The sequence below is a fragment of the Oncorhynchus kisutch genome, linkage group LG17, assembly GCF_002021735.2.
Source record: "Oncorhynchus kisutch isolate 150728-3 linkage group LG17, Okis_V2, whole genome shotgun sequence".
Classification (NCBI taxonomy): domain Eukaryota; kingdom Metazoa; phylum Chordata; class Actinopteri; order Salmoniformes; family Salmonidae; genus Oncorhynchus; species Oncorhynchus kisutch.
This window is the reverse complement of record NC_034190.2, coordinates 68,430,290-68,454,937: the sequence shown is the minus strand read 5'-3', so window position 1 is coordinate 68,454,937 and position 24,648 is coordinate 68,430,290. Positions and strand designations below refer to the sequence as shown.

The 24,648-nt window shown below is 44.1% G+C and overlaps 1 protein-coding gene across 1 annotated transcript in view; it reads left to right on the top strand.

The window, feature by feature from the left end:
• Nucleotides 1-1,045: 1,045 nt before the first annotated feature.
• The window catches only part of LOC109907039 (nucleolar protein 4-like), a 40,754-nt gene continuing 17,151 nt past the window's right edge, over nt 1,046-24,648 (top strand). The window contains exons 1-4 of the mRNA XM_031794460.1: nt 1,046-1,763; nt 13,844-13,999; nt 17,349-17,460; nt 18,989-19,098. Of these exons, the coding sequence (XP_031650320.1) occupies nt 1,422-1,763; nt 13,844-13,999; nt 17,349-17,460; nt 18,989-19,098 (720 nt within the window). The 5' untranslated portion in view covers nt 1,046-1,421. The remainder of the gene's footprint in view (nt 1,764-13,843; nt 14,000-17,348; nt 17,461-18,988; nt 19,099-24,648) is intronic.

Here is a 24,648-nt window from a genome sequence, read left to right as displayed (position 1 = left end):
TGAAGCTGTTCATTATTCAGTGTTAGGATATGGAGGCGAGAGCAGAGGGGTGGTATTATTGTCCAGAATTCCGTTGTGTGTTGGTGTGAGTCAGGGAGGGAGGATGGAGAGATGAAGATGGGGCATCCCACCTCTGCTGCCCTGCTGTCATGGCAACAGGAGCAGTCACCACCAGCAGCAGTCCCAGCATGGTTCTACAGAGGCCTCACACACATATGGACACAGAGAACACACTGGAACATGATAGGACACTAGCCAGGCGAATGCCAAAACATAGAGAGCATTAAGAGCATTTTTACCTCAGATCGGAGTCTATTGAACTCCATGGATTTTCTTCTGGTCAATGTGTGTGGAATAACACATAGACAGACAGAGTTGATACTTTACATGCTTGTGAATCTCTCACTGTAGGCTATGTGCAATAGTTATAATTTTTGTGTGGGACAGATGCACAATTTATATTTCCTATAGGTCTATAATTCAATCTTCTGTCCGGACCAGATCTGATATCAGTCTATTTTTGTGAGTGAAGATAAGAGACTGTTTTCTCATGACCACCAAATTAACAGTGTATATTTAAGATGTCTTATTCATATTTGAGGAAATTCTTCAAAGAATCATAGGTCTTCATTGATGCAGAGGCGTCGTCGGTGTATCGGACATTCTACGATTAGGCTGCTGCCTATAATGCATCTTGTAATTCCCTTACAGATAACGCCTTTAAATTAACCTAAAATGCTTGGTTTTACAGGTTGCCTTTATATCCTATTGCTTCTTTGAGAATATAATTTCTACGGAACGTCCTATAGGCGGTTCGGGATGGTGCACGCGCAGGTCCCATTCAAACAGGTGGGAAGCAGGGAAACATCCCCGGTGCGCGTGACTGGTTGTGATGATAGGATAGCCTACATGGCTCAATACCGAGTAGCCTAAATGTTTGAGAATTGTCACGGTTTTCACTTGAGTCTGCATCAGCTCGGATGCCGAATATAGGTCAATAGAAAACCACAGTTCAAGGTTTTCCCTCATCCTTTGTTCTTTATTGTTTAGTGAGCACTGTGTTTTTTTTAATCCATATCTCAGCTTCCAGTCAAGAGACCGTTTACGCACAGGTGGGAAATACCCGCACTATAGGACAGCCCCCTCCCTCAATTCCTCATCGGAATATGTGAGCAAGTGACATTTTGCCGTTGCGGTTCGGGACAGCAGGCAAAGCGTCTCTGCAAACAGGTGTGCAGCTGCTGCCCGAATCAGTTTCCTACGCCTTTAATCCAGTTTAAGGAAAGGCAGAAAGGCATCCCATTTGCGGAACCATCCTCCTCGACGCGGGACGGGCAGAGGAGGGGTAAATCTGCATTTTAGTAGCCTAGCTATTATAGCCTATTATTTGAAGGGACAAACGTGTTACAAGAGCGAACGCTATGGCAACAAAAAAATCATCATGCACTGATATAACGAAAAGGAGCCAGAGTCCCGTTGTTTTAGAGGCTGAGATGTTCCGTGAATTTCAGGACTGGTGCCTCCGGACATATGGGGACTCGGGTAAAACAAAGACCGTCACCCGGCGAAAATACAACAAAATCATGCAGACATTGTTGCAAAACGAAGAGTCGGACAGCATGTATGTCGACAATAGTCACATCAATGCTAAATTCAAATTCTGGGTGAAGTCGAAAGGGTTTCAGGTCGGGAGCAACATCCTCGGGGAGCACAAGAAAGGAGCGTCAGGGAAGCCGGTCCTATATGTCCCGGTCAAGTCAACGGTAAAGTGTGCGTGTTTGTGTGTGTATGCGCGCGGTCGCATGACACGTCCCATGCCATCAGTTAAACCTAGGCTATTTGATTTCACCACAACCACATGTACCTGTCATAGGCTATTTGATTACAACTTTTCAGTGTTTGGTTTTCCCTCCTCACCCTAACCTATTCACAGACTCTAACCTATTCCGACTCTCATCCTCTGAACAGAGCAGTCATACTCCCATCCCCATCAGCTGCCATAGCAACGCCGGTGCATAAAGAGGCAAAATCGCCAGTGTGGGGTATCTTTCTGTGCTCGTCTCGCGAATGACTTGGTTAATGTTCTGTTAACGAATCGTTATCATTATTTTTTATTATTATTAAATGTAACCTTCATTTAACTAGGCAAGTCAGTTAAGAACAAATTCTTATTTACAATGGCGGCCTACACCGGCCAAACCCGGACGACGCTGGACCAATTGTGCGCCGCCCTATGGGACTCCCAATCACGGCCGGTTGTGATACAGCCTGGATTCGAACCAGGGTGTATGTAGCACTGAAATGCAGTGCGTTATGCTACTAAGCAGTATTTATGAGTTAATAGCCCATTCACAAAACAATGATAAAAAGTAGGCATATGCCGAGTAGCCTATGTCTGGTCCAGACTCCTGCCATGTAGGACAATTGAGTGAATGTGCATACATTGGGTGCCAGCAGCGTGCCCAAATGGGGGATGTGGGGGGGGGGGGGGGGGGGGGGGCATTGTATGGAAGGTGGGGGTGAGGGTTTATAGATTATCCAAATATTTGATCATGTTCACCTTTACCTCGTATGATAGCATAAATTCACAAAAGCCATCGTATTTTCAATGGGGATTGCTAATTGTGCACCATAAACCTTGAACATCCGAACCTAAATGTATTGTAAACATTAGCATATTTGTTTTGTTTGAATGTCTTGAACTAATTGACAAACATTAATTTGAGTTGAGGGATGAATGAGCCAGTTGTAAACTGGGGATTATTAGGTGACTGTGATGGTTTGAGGGCCAGATTGGGAATTTTATCCAGATACTGGGGTTAACACCCTTACTTTTACAATAAGTGCCATGGGATCTTTAATGACCTAAGAGAGTCAGGATACCCGTTTAACATCCCATCCGAAAGACAGCACCCTACACAGGGCAGTGTCCCCAATCACTGCCCTGGGGCATTGGGATTTCTTTTCTTTTTTTTTAGACCAGAGGAAAGAGTGCCTCCTACTGGCCCTCCAACAAAGTCAATCTGTAAGGGCCAAGTTTGTAAATGTACAGTAACTTGATCTACAGGAATACAAGGTTGGAGCCTGGGCAGGGAACTATTTTTTACTCCATGCATGAGTGAGAAGAGCATGCAAATTATGTTATAGAGGACTATGTGGGATTTCCAGTCCTACTAAATGAGAGTATTCCTGAATATCACATATGTAATTCTTGATGGGAAAAAGCAGTGGACTCCCCCATGTCCAGCCCCCACCTGTGCAAAACTCCACAACAAAGAGAAAAACATAAGCAAACACAAGGCAGTAATTACAGCATTAATTAAAGTGGGAAGTAGAAGGTCAAATAGTGAAATTGAGGTGCAATTAGACATGAGAAAGGTCCATGTGTATCAATGTGAGTGTGGAGGGGGTTTGTGTGTCTGTTCTCTTGTCTGTCAGCCAGTGGTATGTCATCCTGGACTGTTCCCTTACTGAGTGGTAGATAGTGTATCAGTCGATTTAACGGTCATGTGCTATCAGTCCTCAGATCTCCTTCTCTTCTTCATTCTCTCGCTCTGTCTGCTTCAGGCCTACGCCATGTGCCAACCAAATAAATACATACAAGATACAGAAAAAAGGTACGCATAGACCTGCCCGCTCTCTCTCTCTCTCTCTCTCTCACACACACACAGAGACAGAGAGTACAAAACCACAATGCCCCCCGGGACCACTCCTGTGTGGTGGGGGTGTGTTTCCACAGCATGTGCGTTGGTGGCCTCTCTGCAGCTGCTCCTGGGGTCTGCCAAGTTTCACTGTGGGGTCTAAACGAGGGGGTGTGGGTGGGGATGGCATGGTGGTTGATGGGCAGAAAGGAACCTGTTCTCAGTTGGTGTAAACACAGATATAGTTATACAGGATTGCCCAGGAGTGGAAGGAAGGAGACAGATACTGACTAAAGGGAATTGTGGATTTAAACAGTTTTGCAGCATGGACCTAGTGTAATCTTAATTTCAGACAGTTGATGGGATTGTATGGAATCTCTATCTCTCTTTCACACTCTCTGTCTCTGCCTATATCCCAGTCCTCTCTCTTGCTCTCCTTCTGTATGACTAATGCTGCATTCAAGTCATGTCGGAAACTGAGACATCTCCAAATTTGTTACTAATTGTAGAACGATGATACCCGAGTTTCCAATTTGGGAAGTTTTAGAATCAACCAATAAGAAGCTCTAGCAAATAAGTTACGTTCGCTTTAACTCGTTAGTTCCGAGTTTCCAAAATATGTAGTGTTGTGTTGGCTCTCGTGTCCTGATGTGTGTTTTGTCCTATATTTTTATTTCATTTATTTTTATTTTTAATCCCAGTCCCTGTCCCCATAGGAGGCCTTTTGCCTTTTGGTAGGCCGTCATTGTAAATAAGAATTTGTTCTTAACTGACTTGCCTAGTTAAATAAAGTTTAAATAAAAAACTAAAATGTTGTGAACGCAGCAGAACAGCCCGTGCTTAGAGAATCCAGCAGGACTCAGTGTGGGGATGCAACTTCGTTTAACTCTCATTATGTCGTGATTAGAGCCCAAGCAGAGAGGAGGTGAATATAACCATAGATAGACCATGGCACTGTGAGTCGCTCTGCAGTCATACACTACTGTAGACATGCACACTGTAGTGGTACATTCACACACCACTATTACTTCATTAATTCATACCGGCCTGTTATTTTCAGTTATACATTATTATTAGCAGATATAAAATACTCTGCCACCATATATAGTATAGTCTAACACTAATCTGGTTTGCACATATAATCATTTATTCAACAATAGGTGTGTGCCCTCCATTTCAAAGAGGAATGTTGTGTTAATTTCTCTTTTGTTGCTCAGAGTATGGCAGTGAATTTTTCTTTTATGGATGAGAGCTGTTGCTTTTTGTTGCCATGCCAACAGCAACCTGTAAATATCTCTATCCCTCATTCACAGTCTGGGTTTGGTAGGACTTTCTCACCACACACAGCACAGCCTTAGGCATGGGACTCCATATGTAAGCTACCCTTGTTGAGACTAAGGTTGTAGGAAGTGCTGTCATAAAGGACATAAAGGGTTAATTGAGGTCTTAAACGCTCTGTAATCCTGTAACCCAGTGAGCTGTAAACCAGTGAATATATTATTGAAACTTAATGAAAGACAGCAGAAAGAAAAGGCTGAGCGGTGTTGGAGTAGTTGAGTATGTCCCCCCCTCTGAGGCAGACATGGAACGGAAATTAAGTACAAAATATTTGTGTTCTGCCATCAAAATGGAGCATGAACATCATCATTATTATCTGATTAATTTTTCCACTTCTCCTGAGAGCTCCCCTCTGTTAGAAGGGCACGGAGTCAAAAGAATAGTGCTCCTTTCATTCAACAACATTTGCATTAATGCTAACAGTTTTGCATGGCACAACTCCAGCATAATCTAGCCATAGTTTTATCCCTCCTGTTTAGTCTCTATGGGTTGGCACATGGATTATTAAGTCTACACCAAATGCTGAATACTTTACCCAAAAACACCACTTCACCACACCTGGCGAGATGGGGGAGAATTGACCTTAAAGCGGCAATCGGCAGTTGAAACAATAATAAAGTGTTCTCCCCACCCCTGTTTCTGTAAAAAGCTGAGGGATAGGGCTGGAGAAATGTAACCACTCTCAAATTCATAGACTTAACTATGGGTGCAAGGATTGGCCATCCATGATATACTGTATATCAAAATTATAGCTTTAACCATGTTTTGAGGCTATATAATGTTTGTTTGCATTTGCTTTGTATCAAACCTTGGAGTGAAATAAGTTTATTTTTGGGGTTCTGATGGGGAACGACAGTTGAACTAAGTTCATGAAACATTTATAGGTTAATATCATGGGGTGGCAGGTAGCCTAGTGGTTAGAGCGTTGGACTAGTAACCGAACGGTTGCAAGATCCCCAAGCTGACAATGTAAAAATATGTTGTTCTGTCCCTGAACAAGGCAGTTAACCCTCTGTTCCTAGGCTGTCATTGAAAATAAGAATTTGTTCTTAACTGACTAGCCTAGTTAAATAAAGGTACAACAAATATTCTTCAAGAATAAATGGATACATTTCATTAATTCAGATGTCCAAAAATGGATGAAGCAGATTGCCCCCTTATTATAAAAAGGACAAGGCATTATAATAAAGACTGCTTTTGATGTTGATGTTTCTGCAACAAGGCCTCTCTCAAACCATATCTCCAATTTACCTACTTTTTTAGTAGTGATTGTGTGCTGTGGTTATTTTAGTGCTTCTTTGGCCATGGGGGTGCCTCTAGTGCCTCCTCAATCTGATCCCTATACAGTTAATTTTACACATAATAAAATATATTGAATTTGGGCCCTCAGTGTCCCCTAATAAATTATGTGCAAGGTTCCTCTGCTTTGGATGTAGATGACACACATAGACACACAATTTAACCACTTTTTTGTGTGAATGAGGCCTCTTCTAGGACAAGGGAATTCGATAGGTCTACATATTTGAAGCCAATGTGTTCCTAGCCTTTTGATAATATTTTTGTAATTAATCTCTAGTAAGCTGTGCATGGAGTGTGATATCACAGTGGGTTCATATGTGAGTGTGTGTGTTTTTGTGTAAAAATATGTATGTTACTGTGTGTGTGTGTGTGCGTCTGTACAAAGAGGGGGTCGTTGATCGCCCTGCTCGGTTTTCCTCCTCTAAGCACCCTCTCTGTTGCCATGGAGAGACAGTTCTTTGCTCCCATAGGAGGAGAAATTAACACAATTTTTAACTGGTCTGGAGGCCTCGCCCCTGTGTGGGAGAGAGTTTGAGCTCTGCTCCAGATCGTAGCACACACACACACACACACACACACACACACACACACAGCCTTACGACTCAGTGTTGAATCTTACTACTACACTCTGTAGTGCTACTGTAATTTTCTTATGCAGTAGTAGGACCAATATTTAACAAACTACATCAGGGTAACATAAATAGAAAATATATAGTATTATGTAGTAATAACACAATGATAAAAGGAATGTGTTAGGCCCAGATTGCAGAACAAATGTGTAGTACATCAGAATGTTCCATTTGGGGGTGGTGACTGGAACATCAACAGAGTCTGGAGAACAGAGTGAGCAAAGGAACAGGGAGAAAAAAGAGAAAGGGAGGAAATAAAGGAGGGTGGATGACAGAAAGAGGAGAGGGTGAAGGTACGTATTAAAAAGAGGGTCAAGGAGATGATGTTTTATATATTTTTCACCCTATTAGGTTGTCCTAGTCCCTTAGCCCCTTCCTCACTGTGGTACCCCCCTTCTACCCCCTCCCCACTGAGGACACTAGGGCTTTCCTATTTATGCGTCTATTACCTCGCTGATGGGTTTACCACGATGACATGGGACTTTAAAAGGTGACCTGTTGTCACATCTGCAATGAGATAATCTGAGTCATTGGCGCTGTTGAAACAGCCATCCTTTACCCCAACTGTCCTTCTTTATTTCTTTGGAGCGCCGTCTCTCTGCCACAGCAACCCATAATAATATTTATAGGTTAATATCATGGGGCGGCAGGTAGCCTAGTGGTTAGAGTGTTGGACTAGTAACTGAAAGGTTGCAAGATCAAATCACTGAGCTGACAAGGTAAAACTATGTTGTTCTGCCCCTGAACAAGGCAGTTAACCTATTGTTCCTAGGCTGTCGTTGAAAATAAGAATTAATTTGTTCCTGTCTGACTTGCCTAGTTAAATAAAGGTTAAAAAAATATATGATTACAGCTATCTTTTCATGTACTGTAGCTTATTATATCTCATAATTATTCATTCGTTTACACATAAACTACCAGTCAAAAGTTTTAGAACACCTACTCATTCAAAGGATTTTCTTTATTTTTACTATTTTCTACATTGTAGAATAATATTGAAGACATCAGAACTATGAAATAACACATATGGAATCATGTAGTAACTGTCCAGGCTCAGGAGAAGACCCAGATTCAGACTGTTTCGAAGTAACAAACGTTTATTACAAAAAGAGGGCAAACGACAGGTCAAGGGCAGGCAGAGGTCAGTAAATCCAGAGCAGTGTCCAAAAGGTACAGAATGGCAGGCTCAAGGTTAGGGCAGGCAAAGGTCAGTAATTCAGGGAGGTGTGACAAGGTACAGAACGGCAGGTGGGCTCAGGGTCAGGGCAGGCAGAATGGTAAAAAATGGTAAAACTAGAGAAAGACAGGAGCAAGGGAAGATCGCTGGTAGGCTCGACGAAACAAAACGAACTGGCAACAGACAAACAGAGGTATAAATGCACTGGGGAAAATGGGGAAGATGGGCAACACCCGGAGGGGGTGGAGACAATCACTAAGACAGGTGAAACAGATCAAGGTGTGACAGTAACCAAAAAAGTCTTAAACAAATCTAAATATATTTTATATTTGAGATTGGCTGCTTATCCTTCACTCTGCTGTCTGACTCATCCCAAACCATCTCAAATTGGTTGAAGTCGGGGGATTGTGGAGGCCAGGTCTTTTGACGCAGCATGCCATCACTCTCCTTCTTGGTCAAATAGCCCTTGTACAGCCTGGAGGTGTGGCACACTTAACCAGCATGGCTTGGGCTTAGTGGGACTATCATTTGTTTTTCAACAGGACAATTACCCAACACACCTCCAGGCTGTGCAAGGGCTATTTGACCAAGAAGGAGAGTGATGGCATGCTGCATCAGAAGACCTGGCCTCCACAATCCCCCGACTTCAACCAATTTGAGATGGTTTGGGATGAGTCAGACAGCAGAGTGAAGGATAAGCAGCCAACAAGTGCTCATCATATGTGGGAACTCCTTCAAGACTGTTGGAAAAGCATTCCAGGTGAAGCTGGTTGAGAAAATGCCAAGAGTGTGCAAAGCTGTGATCAAGGCAAAGGGTGGCTATTTGAAGAATCTCTAATATAAAATATGAAACACTTTTTTGGTTACTACATGATTCCATATGTGTTATTTCCAAGTGTTGATGTCTTCACTATTATTCTACATTGTAGAAAATAGTCAAATTAATACAAATCCTTGAATGAGTAGGTGTTCTAAAACTTTTGACTGGTAGTGTAGCTATACTGTACCTGTAGTATTGCTGCTGGCAGTATTTGAGACAACATATAACTGTAAATCCTATGATGTATGTGCTGTGATGGCTGTAGGGATTTATAGTGTTTGCTCTCCCTACTCCATTGAGGATAAAGTGCCCTTTCCATTTTAAATGTTTGCTGTGTTTTTCTCCCTTCCTCTCTCCACTGGCCTGTCTGTGTGACCCAGCTGCCTCCAGCCCCCCCGACTCGTCTATGTGCAGGACTGCTCTCTCCTCTTCTCCGCTCTCTCCTCACCTCCTGTTCTCCCCTCCTCCGATTCAACCCCTCCAGTCTCCTAGCAACAGAGCTGTTTGGAGCGGGACAGGGAGAGGAGAGAGAGAGCGAGATAGGAGGGGATGGGGAGAGCAAAGTCCTATGGGATTAGAAAGATGGGGAGAAAGAGAGAGGGGAAGAATGAGAGAGAGAGAGTTGGAGTTGAGTGTTGATAGGTTTATGTGGTGATGGTGATTAGGGCTGCTGACATGTCTTCCTCCTGTAAAACGCTGTGATGCTGATGAGAACACATAGTTACACAATCATTCAACAGCTGGTCTCCTCCAGCAACGCAACATACACCTTGTGGACTATGCTGAATAAACAGACAGAGGAGCATTTAAACACAGAAACATGAGCGTGCACAAACGCACACAGACACTGACACACACACACACACACACACACGCAACCCTTCAAAGGGATCCAAAATCTTTTAGCAAAATGGATGGCTGTATTGACTCTGGGTTGATTCCTGCCAAGGGTGATGGAATCTTTGCTGTACCACAGTTCACTCAAAAACGAGGAGGCATAAGAGGCAACAACAGCTATTGGAATCTTAGTTAGTGAGATATAAAGTGTTGCTGTGTTAGAGGACAATAGCAGATCTAACACTGGTAGATGTCCAAGTATGTGCAGTACAAAAGCATCCTCGGTTGGATTACTATTTTTTAGAGAATGCAACAAAAAAAATTGCTCATTCACTATTTCTGTCCTGAATAATGATGATGTCATCAGGAAAATGAGACAGGAGTGATGGTGATCAGAATTGTTAGCATTATCATTAGGCTATTACATTTAGAACATGCTGACAGGGAAGGAGAGTGGTGAGAGAGAGAGAGAGAGAGAGAGGAGTGGGGTCGGATTAAAACAAACCTGCTCTGGGAGCTGGTTTTAGTTGCCATGGCAACGATCATTACCTTGCACTTGGGAGAGCAGGAGGAAGGAGAAGGGGAAGAAAGAATGAATGGGACAGAGGGAGCGAGGAGGAGAAGGACACCGTTGGAGGAAGAAGAGAGAAAGAAACGTCAGATAGCAGGAACAGGATAAAAATGTCAAAGGAGAGAAAAATAGTGAGATTCCTCAGTGATGCCAGAGGAGAACTTTCTGAACTCTGGACCCTCCTCCGGGAACACTAGAACACATCCCCTGACATCTCACAGCTAGTCACAAAGCACAGCTTTTGGAACCTACATCTGTGCTGTCTACCAGGAACTCAACTAGATGCATATAATATTCCATTATTTTGTTTCACTGACCTCAGCTTCTATTCAGAGCTATAAACCATGCACATAAGCCTCAGTTCACATGTTCTTTTGTTTACATAAAACTCATTTCTCAAGGAAAATATTTCTCAAGGAAATAATACACCAGATAAACCTACACAAGGAAGTTAGAAAGAATAGAGACAAATGTAACTCAGAAAAGTTGAGGGAGAAAAGGAGAGAGAGAAAACCCAGCGGTGACCACGCGAAAGAAAGACCATGTGGTAGGTAGGCTATTAAGCAGAGAGGCCACTGTCGTAGGGATGTGAGTTCCAACCACACCTGCCCGAGAGAGAGAGATTGTGGTAGTTTCTATGGTTACGGGGTCAGCTACATGGGAAGCAGGGTAGCTGCTGGGGGCTGGCTGTAGGAGTAGCTTTCTGCATTGGACAGGACTAGAGGTGGTGTTATTTTTAAACACTGACTGCAGGGGTGAGGTGGTGTTGGTGGTGCCCATCAAATGAAGCCAAGGGACCCCTCTCTCTCTCTCTCTCTCTCTCTCTCTCTGCAATGGAGCAATCTCCAAGTGTGTGTAACAGAGAAAGAGACTGACTCTGCAGGGGTGAAGAAGCTCTGCTAAGGGGAAGCTAATCTGGCAGCTAATTCCCTAAACACAAAATAAATCAGTGCCCACCGCAGTACACTAGACCCAGTGCTATCCCCAGTCTCAGCAGTGCTCTGGACAGTGAGTGGGTGATGATACCAAGAGCCAGAATCAGCAGCCTGGATCAGTGACATCTGTCAGGAGACACTCTGTTAGGCTAGCCCCAGACACAGACAGGCACCCAGCCTGTAGAGCTGGGATCTACATAGACACAGACAGGCAGCCAGCCTGTAGCGCTGGGATCTACATAGACACAGACAGGCAGCCAGCCTGTAGAGCTGGGATCTACATAGACACAGACAGGCAGCCAGCCTGTAGAGCTGGGATCTACATAGACACAGACAGGCACCCAGCCTGTAGAGCTGGGATCTACATATACACAGACAGGCAGCCAGCCTGTAGAACTGGGATCTACATAGACACAGACAGTAGCACTGGACATCTCAGGAGAGCTGACCCAGTGGTGATTTTTCCTGCACCCTGTTTGAGTTGCTCCATATTCTTTTCTCCTGTGTGCTGATCCATATTACTATGCTGAATCATACTCACTGTTCTCAATGCTTGAATAAGAAAGCCATCTTGTTAACATTCACACTACGAGCCCTGCATCACCTAATAGGGGGTTAGGATATTTTCAGATTTTCATGACTATTATGTTCCAGATATATCTTTCCATATAGGACTGATACACACACGTGCATGTGTAAAGGACGTCACGCTGCTTGCTTAGTGAGTACACTCCCTCCCGATTGGGCTCACAGTTGGTGCGAACTCAGGACCTCTGCTTTGCTAGCACACTTGACCGCCCTCCTGAAGTGTCTTACCAGTCGGCGCAACACTAAAAGCTAGCTATTTGCTGTCGATAGGGGGGACATTTCAGGCTGAGGAGTGTGTTTCACACATCCCCATGTGCTCCATTCACCCCTTAAACTTACTCAGTAGCGACACCATCGTTGTGCTGAAAGCAACTGTAGATCTGGGTCACGGCACCATCTGTAACGGAAGACAAGCTGCGAGTACCATTTCGTCCCAAGTTGGACGTACCTGATGCGACATTGTGACCTCTGCCTTGCTAGCACACGTGACCACCCTCCTAAAGTCTCTTACCAGTTGGCGCCACACTAAAAGCTAGCTATTTGCTGTCGCTAGGGGGGGGACACATCCCCATGTGGTATACATGCATGTGCTCACACACACCCTTACAAAAAAAACACATGAAACAAATCACGTGAAAAATAAAAAATACATCTATATCATATGAGTGAGACGTGGTTCTGGGACAAGTGTGAAGTTCCCACCTTTTACTTTTTTTTTTACCACATCCAGCTACATCTGGTCTCCCATCCAGGAACCCTGCTTACCTTCAGAGGCAAACTAGTAGTGGGATGCAGGATACTATGTTTCTGGAATGAATTTGCCAAAACGTGCAACTGGAAAAAAGGCAGCGAAAAATCACTGATTACATTTTTTAGGGCAACCATTTATATTTGATTTGTTCTCACATTTCGAAATTATTTCCTTGAAATGTTTTGTTTTTGCTATCAATATTTAGGGTTTTATGGTTTGCTTTCAATATTTAGGGTTTTATGGTTTGCTATCAATATTTAGGGTTTTATGGTTTGCTTTCAATATCATTATTTTTGTTTGCAATAGTAAGAATTTTGTTCTCGACTTCAGAAGTTTGCTTGATATTAATGGCACAAAAGTAACTCACTAGAAGATTGCACCATATAATAACACTATTACGGCAATCCTTAATTGAAACAATAACAAAGAGTTTTCCCCACCACAGTTTCAGTAACAATCTGAGGGATGAGACTGGAGAAATGTCCTTCTCTCAACCAGTAGACTACACTATGGATGTCCATGATAACAAAATTATACTTTTAAGCATGTTTTTAGGCTATGCAGTGGTTGTTTACATCTATTTTGTTTCAAACATTGGAGTAAAACATTTTATATTTTGGGTTCTGATGGGATGTAACAGTTGAATTAAGCTCAAGAGGCATTATATTCTTCAAGAATCAACGGGTACATATCATTCATTTATATGGATGTAGCAACTAAGGATTACCCCTTTGACAGGCAGTGACCTTCATACAGCAGAACTATGTCGCCATTTGCACATGATCCATTAACCTGCCCCCCAAACATGTAGTCTTTCGACTGTTCCGCAAATGTCCCGCAAAATCGTTGCCTTGGCCCACATTTGGGCTTTTTAGATGTGGTCACCCTAATTCCACCAGTGGAAACATTGCTACTGTTAACACCATCTTTTCACATGTATGGAGAATAACATTATTTCAACCAAACATGTGAATCTGTAATTCCACATGTCAAAGTGAGATTTGTTACACAGTTGGAGTTTTCTTACATGTAAAACGGAAAATGTGATTTTCACATGTGAGGTGAAAACATGTTATTCTCCTCACGTAAAAAAGTGGTGTTATAACATGTGAACTCTAAATTTAATACATGTGAAAATGCAATTTGACATGTGCTTTTTTTGTAAAGACACACACACACATACACACACACACCACACACACACAGGCCTCAGCTTCCTCAGGCAGGGTACTGAATGTTTCCCTCTCTGTCTTCCAGTGTGCAGATGCAGGCTCGGCCCAGGACAGCTTGTCCCTGAAGAGGGTGGCAGTGGTGGAGGACTTCTTCGACATCATCTATGCCATGCATGTGGAGATGGGTGCTGACCTTGGTAGAGCACCTAAACACGCTGGCCAGAAGAAGACCTACAAAGCGGTAAAGAAGCCGTCCCGCAAGTGATTTATTTTGTCCCTCCAAAGTATTTAGAAGGAAAAAAATCTATATATGTTTTGGGGGGGGGGTAGTTGTTGCAAAAAACTACGAAAATCAACCAGTATTCTGCTAAGAATGAGTTTCATTTAGGAAATCTGTTCACCAAGTATTCACACAAATGAAAAAAGAGATATGTGATTGTGTCTCAATGTAATCAAGGTATGAAATTATTGTTATTTTCAAATACAATCTGTTTGGGGCTTAGTTGTGGTCAATTTGCAGTGTACAAATTATTATAATTATGATACGGCTCCCTCCTCATCCGCACCGACAAAAATCGGCCCTTGGTTGAATCTAGTTGCCTACCCCTGCTAAAGACTGTACTAAAACATATTCTTCCAATTCTCTTAGAGACTGCCACATAAAATAGACATTTTATAGACTGGCTATTTCTTATTCATAGCATCAGTAGCTACTAAGGAAAAAAGGCATCCTCAACTGGAGGCAAAAGTAAAATCCATATATACCACATAATCAACAGCATATGCATTCCTAGATTAAATTGTTCTATGGTGTATCTGTATTCACCCAGTGCTAGTGTATTCACCCAGTGCTAGTGTATTCACCCAGTGCTAGTGTATTCACCCAGTGCTAGTGTATTCACCCAGTGTATTCAGCATCTAGTTAGGTCTGAGATGCCATGTCTGTGTCTGCAGCTGGGGGGTCTTTGTCTGTGTTGTGAGATAGTTTTTTGGAAGCATGGCTGTTACACCCCCCAGGGACCAGGGCCTTTTCTCCCTCGCGCCTCTCGCCCCTGCCCCGTAGAGAGGTCCTGTCATGTCTCATAGTACGTACCCTTTTGAGAAGGCACTGAGTGCCATTGGGGCATAATATGAAGCTGTCACTGCGGCCTTCTGGGAAGTGCAGATTCCTCTGGGTGGCCTTTCCTTCTCCTCTGCCTCTGGGGGAAGGAGAGAGGGGGGTGAGCTGGGCACCCCTGCTGCCTCGCCATGGTCACATGAAGGTCGCCTTGTTTAGCAGGGAAATGCCAGGGGGGGGGGGGGGGGGGGGGGCAGAGAAGCAGAGATAAACAGGGAAGGGAGCTAGAGCGTGAGAGAGGGAAATATACAGCCAGGTCTGAAATGATTGGCACCCTTGATAAAGATGAGCAAAAAACACTGTATCATATAAATAATACAAATACTGAGCTATGTTGTATGATACAAATACTGAGCTATGTTGTATGATACAAATACTGAGCTATGTTGTATGATACAAATACTGAGCTATGTTGTATGATACAAATACTGAGCTATGTTGTATGATACAAATACTGAGCTATGTTGTATGATACAAATACTGAGCTATGTTGTATGATACAAATACTGAGCTATGTTGTATGATACAAAAAGTGGAAAATTATATTATTTTATACTAATACAATAGCTCAGAGAAAGAGACTTAGTTAAACAAGTAATAAGAACAATCACAAAAATGTGTTATGAGATTGGGAGAACACATTGGGAGGGATCTTAGACCATTCCTCCATATAGAATCTTCCCAAATCCTTGATATCCTTTGTCTGCGCTTATGGACTGCCGGCCTCTTCAATTCAAACCACAGGTTTTCAAGTCTGGACACTGAGATGGCCATTGCAAAATGTTGATTTTGTGGTCTATTAATAATTTCTTTGTGGATTTTGATGTGTCTTTGGGGTTATTGTTTTTCTGGAAGATCCACCTGTGGCGAATTTTCAGCATCCTGGCAGAAGCAACCAAGTTTTTGGCTAAAATGTTCTGGCACTTGGTTTAATTCATGATGCCGTTAACGTTAACAAGGGCCTCAAGACCAGTGGAAGCAAAATAGCCCCATAGCATCAAAGTTCCATCACCATATTTTACAGTAGTTACGAGGTACTTTTCTGCATATGTTGCCAATCATTTTGAACTTGACTGTATACGAGTCAGCTACACCTGAGAGAGAACATGAGGAGGAGAAAGGCCCCAGCTCTGACCATTCGGAAAGTATTCAGACCCCTTCCCCTTTTCCACATTTTGTTACGGTTCAGCCTTATTCTAAAATGGATAAATTAAAACATTTTCCTCATCATTCTACTCACAATACCCCATAATGACAAAGTGAAACAGGTTTTTCGAAAAACATAAATTCTTTATTTACATAAGTATTCAGACCCTTTGCTATGAGACTCGAAATTGAGCTCAGGTGCATCCTTGAGAAGTTTCTACAACTTGATTGGATTCCACCTGTGTTAAATTCAATTGATTGGACATTATTTGGAAGGGCACATACCTGTCTATATAAGGTCCCACAGTTGACAGTGCATGTCAAAGCAAAAACCAAGCCATGAGGTCCAAGGAATTGTCCGTAGAGCTCCGAGACAGGATTGCGTCGAGGCACAGATCTGGGGAAGGGTACCAAAAAATGTCTGCAGCATTGAAGGTCCCCAAGAACACAGTGGCCTCCATCATTCAGGCATGGTAGCTTAGTGGTTAGAGTGTTGGACTAGTAACCAGAAGGTTGTGAGTTCAAACCCCCGAGCTGACAAGGTACAAATCTGTCGTTCTGCCCCTGAACAGGCAGTTAACCCACTATTCCTTAATGAATCCTTTGTGAAAAACCTGCTCCAGAGCTCTCAGGACCTGACTTTGGTGAACAGTCTAACAGGACATGGTGAAGACAACATAGGAATGTCCTTGAGTGGCCCGGACTTGAACCCGATCAAACGTTTTTGGAGAGACCTGAAAATATCTGTGCAGCAACGCTCTCCATCCAACATGACAGAGCTTGAGAGGATCTGCAGAGAAGAATGGAGAAACTCCCCAAATACAGGTGTGCCAAGCTTGTAGTGTCATACTCAAGAAGATTTGAGGCTGTCATCACTGCGAATGGCGCTTCAACAAGTACTGAGTAAAGGGTCTGAATACTTATGTAAATGTAATATTTACAACAACAAAAACAAAAAAATGGATCCTGTTTTTGCTTTGTCATTATGGGGTATTGTGTGTAGATTGATGGGGAGGAGAGGGGGCAATTTAATCCATTTTAGAATAAGACTGTAACGTAACAAAATGTGGAAAAAGTCAAGGGGTCTGAATACTCCAAATGCACTGTAAATAGATGGTAGAGTCAAACGGTCAGGGCTTCGGCAGTAGACAAGAGAGAGAGAGGTTGTTGCAGTCCTTGAGGGAGGATTCCTTCCTCATTCCTCACCATGCCACATAACACAGCATTAACATAATCATTGATCCCAGGCTTTAATAACAGTTCATGCCTCCTTTGCTCCTGTCCTTCCTGACCTGTGCTTTGTCCTCTGACCTTTCCCCTGGCACAGATAGCGGAGACATATGCCTTCCTGCCCAGGGAGGCAGTGACACGCTTCCTAATGAGCTGTGGAGAGTGTCAGAAAAGGATGCACATCAATCCCAACACTGCAGAGTTTAAAGGTAACTAACTTCCCAGTCAGTCAACTGGTTGCTTTTTATTAATTTACTGTATATATTTATTCAGTCATTAAATCCTTGTTTGAAAGGCCTCTTTCAATTTGATATCTATCTGAATAGCAACAATGCCAAATACTTTTAATGCATCATTATAACATGTATCACCTTCTTACTGCCTTTGTTTAAATTATTAATTGCAATGCTACCACAAATAATGAAATATTAAATTGACTACTAGTACATTTATTGCTCCATATTCGTTGTGTTTCACACCCTCAACTCAATGTACAATATGTCGTTTAAATATATCCTAGGTCTCTGTGTTTGTTTCGTCAGCCAATTAAAGGTGTGGACTTTGGTTGAAAGCAGAGGCCATCAAGTGATGCAAGAAAGACCCAAGAGGTCCTAAATTATGAAAGAGATGTTCCAAAAGAAGTAGCATGGGGTCCCTCTAGTGGCCATGGTGGGGAACACAGACAGCTTCCTATTTAGTTTAGAGCATAGTCGTCAAACTCATTCCACGGAGGGCCGAGTGTCTGTGGGTTTTCACTCCTTCCTTGTACTTAATTGATTAATTAAGGTCAGTAATTAGTAAGGAACTCCCCTCACCTGGTTGTCAAAAACCTGCAGACACTAGGCCCTCCATGGAATGAGTTTAACACCCCTGGTTTACAGCCTTAGAACAGCAGTCCATGACTCCAGATCAAATCAAATCAAAGTTTATTGTCACGTACACAGGTTTGCAGGTGTTATAGCAGGCACTGCGAAATGCTTATGTTTATTGGCTCCAACAGTGCAGTAGATTGTATCTCAAATAGAATACAAAATAAAAAAGAGAAATCAAAACAGAAAATCAAGAAATATAGAGTCCAATTAACAATCCAGAGTAGATATATTAGAGTGAGCATGTGTCAGAATCCAGAATATAAATATGTGTTGTGTATAGACAGTATACCATTTGGAAAGGAAATATTAGGATATGCTATTTTGAGAATACAGTATATACTGTACATACACAGTGAGAAAACAACAGTATATAACAGAATATGAAAAAAAGGGCCACAGTGCCTACTGGTTGTCATTATTGCCTTTTAATCAGAGACTGCTTCTAATTAAGATCAGAGAAACCAGAGAAACCAGATCAGATGAATGAACTCTCTGGTCAAAGAAAACCAATAGACAGTGCAGGGGAGCATCAGAGCCCAAAGAGCACGTGGGAGAAGTCAAAAAGCTCTAATGGCATGTCTGTTTGGTTTGAGCCATGAGAGTTTTGTTCAGTTAAAGTGGTACAAAAGAGATCATACCTGGCTTGCTTTACTTGATTGTTTGTTTTGAAAAACATCTTCCTGTATCTATCTCTATGTCAGTGAAGGCTGCTGAGTGGAGCATGGCTAATAATAATGGCTGGAATGGAGCAAATGGAGCAAATGGAGCAAAAATACCATTCCACTCATTCCGCTCCAGCCATTCCCACGATCCCGTAATCCCCATTAAGGTGCCACCAACCTCCTGTGCTCTATGTTCTGTACAGAAAATGATCGACCAGCATCCCTGGTCCCGGACCTCATTGACTACAACATGCCCCTGACGGCCACCTACCTGAAACAGATGAAACTACAGTGCATGACTGCCAATGAGCGGGTAAGGCATAGTGTGTGTGCGCGTGTGTGTGCTTGCATGTGTGTGAATGCTGAGCTGTGTGTGTGTGAGAAAGAGAGAGTGACGGTGGTGTGTGTGTGGGGGGGGGGGGGCTGATTGAGAGAAATCATCAACATGTTTCACATATCCACAACTTTCTATTGCTTTGTGAGTTGGAGAGACACTGAGAGGACCCACTCAACTCAAAAATAGAATCACAGATTGACTCAGTTCATCATCTTTGTCTAGAATTTCCCATTCAGCACAAGGCTTAGGCCTACTAGAAATTATCAAAAAGTGTGATTTTTTTTTTTTTAAGATGCAGAGGTGGGAATCAACAAATGAACCAAACAAAGCATAGGAGGCAGCAGCAGATTTACCAATAAAATCTAAAGACACCAAGAGATTAGACTGTATGCCACTGTAGGATACTGAACTCACTGTACTGTGATAGTGACATCAGAGGCAACGCTCCGCCTTGTTCTCCTCCAACACTGGACTTCAATGCACACCCGTGCAGTAGGATTTTTGTGAAATCACCGGAAGGATAGAAGTGTTGTTGACAAAGAGAGGAAGCATGTATTATACAACTTGCTGTTTTTTATTTAGGTGAAAATCAGGACCCTATCTAGGTAAGAGCTATTCCCTGTCCTTAAAACCATGTTTAGTAATGTGTATTTTACACATTTATATTTATTTACAATATTGACAATAATTTGATCCATTGGCTAGTAGCAATATTATGCCTACTAAACATATTTTTCAGATATTGTAGTCATACAGTTCACTGTCAGTTCCGTTTTGAATGAATCTCGCCTTTGCGTGCCCAGATGACATTATGACCGCAGGGAATGTTAGCCTATGTCATCATGATGTCACTTTTCACAGCTTTTGTTTGGAGATTGTGCATGTTGTTTAGACATGCATAAGTGGCTAAATTAATCTCTCTCTATATATATATATATCTCTCTGCCACTCTCTCAATCTCTCTCTCTCCCCTCTCTTCCCCTCCTCTCCCTCTCTTTATTATGTCATGCATCACTAATAGAGCCTTCGGTAAATGCCTCAGTCCTCTACAGAACCCTCAGAGGGGTGTGTTGTGTTTCCTCAGGAGGATAGCAGTGTGTGCTTAGTGCTTATTGTACTGTACTGTATGTGTGGGGTTCTGCCAAATGCGTTCTCTTGCATTCATGATATATGCAAGGTTTTTATTCAGAGGCATTAGCAAGTGTATTCATAAATTAGCTAACCCCATCGGCAAAACCCCTGGCCTAGAAAGAGCAGATTTTGTTTTCATCATGCATATAAACCAGGGCTGCTTGTAAGTAGCCTAAATTACCAGATTAAGTTAGCGAGATCAGGCGGTTTGCAAGGCTAGCTTGTAAGTACCGGTAACCACTTTACCAAAGTATTGGTCATTCATTCTACAAGAGGACCAAAAGCATGTTGATTGATGGCGACAAGACAACACTGAGATGTTGACAGAGACTATATCAAATATGGAGGTATTGTGGAGGTTGTTTCTCTGTGTTGCATTGCTTCTCTGTGACTAGGTACTCCAGTGTATTGCAGAATGTTACATTCAGAGTTGTTGTCCTCCCTGTTGGTAGAGGTTCAGTAGCAGGTAGCCTGGTGGGTAGGAGCATTGGGTCAGTAACCCAAAGGTTTCTGGATTAAATCGCTGAGCCGACAAGGTAAAAATCTGTCTTTCTCTTTCTGAGCAAGGCAGTTTACCCCCAACGACAACTGCCCCCTGGGCGCTGATGAGGCGCTGATGAGGTGAATGTTAATTAAGGCAGCCCCCCACACCTCTCCGATTCAGAGGTTGGGTTAAATGTGGAAGATACTTTTCAGTTGAATGCGTTGTTGTACAACTGACTAAGGACCCTTTCTCCCGCTATATAATTAAACAATGTTCAGCACCACCATCGTCGTAGTCTGTGTGTTTGTTTTTTATTTTCCTCAAGCTCTGGCAAGTAACCCACTCGGGTCCACTCCTGTCTATGTTCCGCTATAGTGAGCATGTTTGAGGTTTCTTCTTTCCACAGTTAAAAATAGCAGTACTGCAAGACACATTATTTAACAGGGAGATTTTTTCCGTCATTCTTACCCTTTTGCTTACCCTTTTGTCAAAGTTCCACAGTGGTGTTGGCAGTGTCGGGAGAAAATGGCGTTGGCTAAACTGTGACTGTGTACAGTGCTTTCTATTGACATTTGTAATAATGCATATTATTATGTGTGTTTGACATGTGTACTGAATGCTCGCTCACATGAAAATAGTGTATGTGATTTTACTCCTGTAGTCTGCTGCTCTCTACAAGTTAGTGTGGGAGAGGTGGGAAAATGATTGTTATCGATCAATAATGACAAACTTCCTGGCATTGACAACTTAGATGGAAAGCTAATGAGGATGGTAGCTGACTCCATTACCACTCCTATCCATCGTCTTTAATGTGAGTCTAGAGGAAAGCCTTTGTCGACAGGCCTGGAGGGAAGTCAAAGTCATTCCGCTATCCAGTGGCGTTTTTAGCTTGTATTGCTCCCTGCGCGGACCCCCCCCCCCGCCAACCAAAAAAAAGTAAAAAAACTATTATTTTTATTCAGACATTTGGAACAACACAAATCAATAACCATAATATTTAAAACTATATAAATATTTAAAAAATATATACAAAAATAAGACTCATAAATATCAAAAAGATGTAACAATGACAAATAGAAACACATTTGTGTTGATTTGGCACTCGAGAATCAATACATTACCCATCCCTCAACACTGAAAATCAAGAGTCTAGACTAAACTAATTCACCTTGGTGGTGTGCGGACTGGCTTTATATTATTCTTAACGATTTCGCTCAAACCATAAAAATGATGCAACAATATGTCTGTGAATGTCACAATCGCCTGGAGTGGTGAGTCAATTGCAGAGAGCAGAGGAACTGGGGAAACCATCTTTATTGGATTCTCAAACGAATGCCCAAAACAATAGGCGATAAATAGACAGAAAAATTGTCCGACCCAACACAGGGCACAAACGGACAGGAACACAAACACACACACCATGACTAACAGAAAACAATCCCGCCTAACAGGCTTAAATAGACATGAATCAAGAAACAAAATAAGAGACAGGTGTAACCAATAAGACCAAATGAACAGAAAAGGAAAAAGGGATCGGTGGCGGCTAGTAGACCAGTGACGACGACCACCGAGCGCTGCCCGAACAGGTAGGGGAGCCACCTTCGGTGGGAGTCGTGACAGTGAAACTATATATTCACAGTATTATAAATTAATTGTGATTTATTTGGTAGCATTTCGTAGAGTGACTGATTTTACTAATTGCATTAGCGCTGTACAAAGTTAGAGGTGCGCTTTTTGATAGATTCCCCTACTAATTTCTCTGTAAACAAAGGGCACTCAACATGTACTGCACTGACACAAGAAATTGATAATTGTCACGCCCTGACCTTAGTATTCTTTGTTTTCTTTATTATTTTGGTTAGGTCAGGGTGTGACATGGGTGATATGTGTGTTTTTGTCTCATCTAGGGTGTTTGTACTGTCTAGGGGTTTTGTAGATTTATGGGGTTGTTTCCATCTAGGTGTTTATGTAGGTCTATGGTTGCCTAGATTGGTTCTCAATTAGAGGCAGGTGTTTATCTTTGTCTCTGATTGGGAACCATATTTAGGCAGCCATCTTCTTTGGGTATTTCTTGGGTTATTGCCTATGTTATGTTGCATGTTAGCACAGTGTTTATATAGCGGTCACGTTCGTCTTAATCGTTTTGTTGTTTTTTGTTTAAGTGTTCTTCGTGTTCTTCATTCAATAAAGAAGAATTTATTCACACCACGCTGCGCTTTGGTCCCCTCCATACGACGATCGTGACAGAATAACCCACCAACAATGGACCAAGCAGCGTGGTAACGGACAGCAGCAGCAATCAAAGGACTTCTGGACTTGGGAGGAGATTCTGGACGGCAAAGGACCCTGGGCACAGCCAGGGGAATATCGCCGTCCCAAAGCAGAGCTGGAGGCAGCGAAAGCAGAGAGGCGTCGGTATGAGGAGGCGCGGCTGGAAGCCCGAGTGGCAGCCCCAAAAATGTATTGGGGGAGGGCACGCGGGGAGTGTGCCGAAGTCAGGTAGGAGACCTGCGCCAGCTCCCCATGCTTACCGTGGAGAGAGAGGGCGTTGTTACCGTGGAGAGAGAGGGCATTGTACCGGGCAGGTACCGTGTTATACGGTGGAGAGCACGGTGTCCCCGGTGCGTGTGCATAGCCCGGTGCGATACATTCCAGCTCCTCGTATCGGCCGGGCTAGAGTGGGCATCGAGCCAGGCACCATGAAGCCGGCTTTACGCATCTGGTCTACAGTGCGTCTCCTCGGGCCGGCATACATGGGACCAGCCTTACGCATGGTGTCCCCGGTTCGCCTGCACAGCCCAGTGCGGGCTATTCCACCTCGCCGCACTGGTTTGGCTACGGGGAGCATTCAACCAGGTAAGGTTGGGCAAGCTCGGTGCTCCAGATCTCCAGTGCGCCTTCTCGGTCCGGTCTATCCGGTGCCATCTCCACACACCAGCCCTCCGGTGGCAGCCCCCCCGCACCAGGCTTCCTGTGCGTCGCCAGAGCCCAGTTCTCCCTGTTCCTCCTCCCCGCACTTGCCCTGAGGTGCGTGTCCTCGGCCCAGTACCACCAGTGCCGGCACCACGCACCAGACCTACAGTGTGCCTCGTCTGTCCCGAGCCGCCAGAGTCTCCCGTCTGTCCCGAGCCGTCAGAGTCTCCCGTCTGTCCCGAGCCGTCAGAGTCTCCCGTCTGTCCCGAGCCGCCAGAGTCTCCCGTCTGTCCCGAGCCGCCAGAGTCTCCCGTCTGTCCCGAGCCGCCAGAGTCTCCCGTCTGTCCCGAGCCGCCAGAGTCTCCCGTCTGTCCCGAGCCGCCAGAGTCTCCCGTCTGTCCCGAGCCGCCAGAGTCTCCCGTCTGTCCCGAGCCGCCAGAGTCTCCCGTCTGTCCCGAGCCGCCAGAGTCTCCCGTCTGTCCCGAGCCGCCAGAGTCTCCCGTCTGTCCCGAGATGCCAGTGTCGCCTGTCTGTCCCGAGACCCCAGAGTCGCCCGTCTGTCCCGAGCCGCCAGAGTCTCCCGTCTGTCTCGGTGCCGCCAGCCAGCCAGGAGCTGCCCGAGCCGTCAGCCAGCCAGAAGCTGCCCGAGCCGTCAGTCAGCCAGGACCTGCCAGAGCCGTGAGCCAGCCAGGAGCTGCCCGAGCCACCAGCCAGCCAGGAGCTGCCCGAGCCATCAGTCAGCCAGGAGCTGCCCGAGCCGCCAACCAGCCAGGAGCTGCCCGAGCCGTCAGCCAGCCAGAAGCTGCCAGAGCCGTCAGTCAGCCAGGACCTGCCAGAGCCGTCAGCCAGCCAGGAGCTGCCAGAGCCGTCAGCCAGCCAGGAGCTGCCAGAGCCGTCAGCCAGCCAGGAGCTGCAAGAGCCGTCAGCCAGCCAGGAGCTGCAGGAGCCGTCAGCCAGCCAGGAGCTGCCCCTCAGTCCGGAGCTGCCCCTCAGTCCGG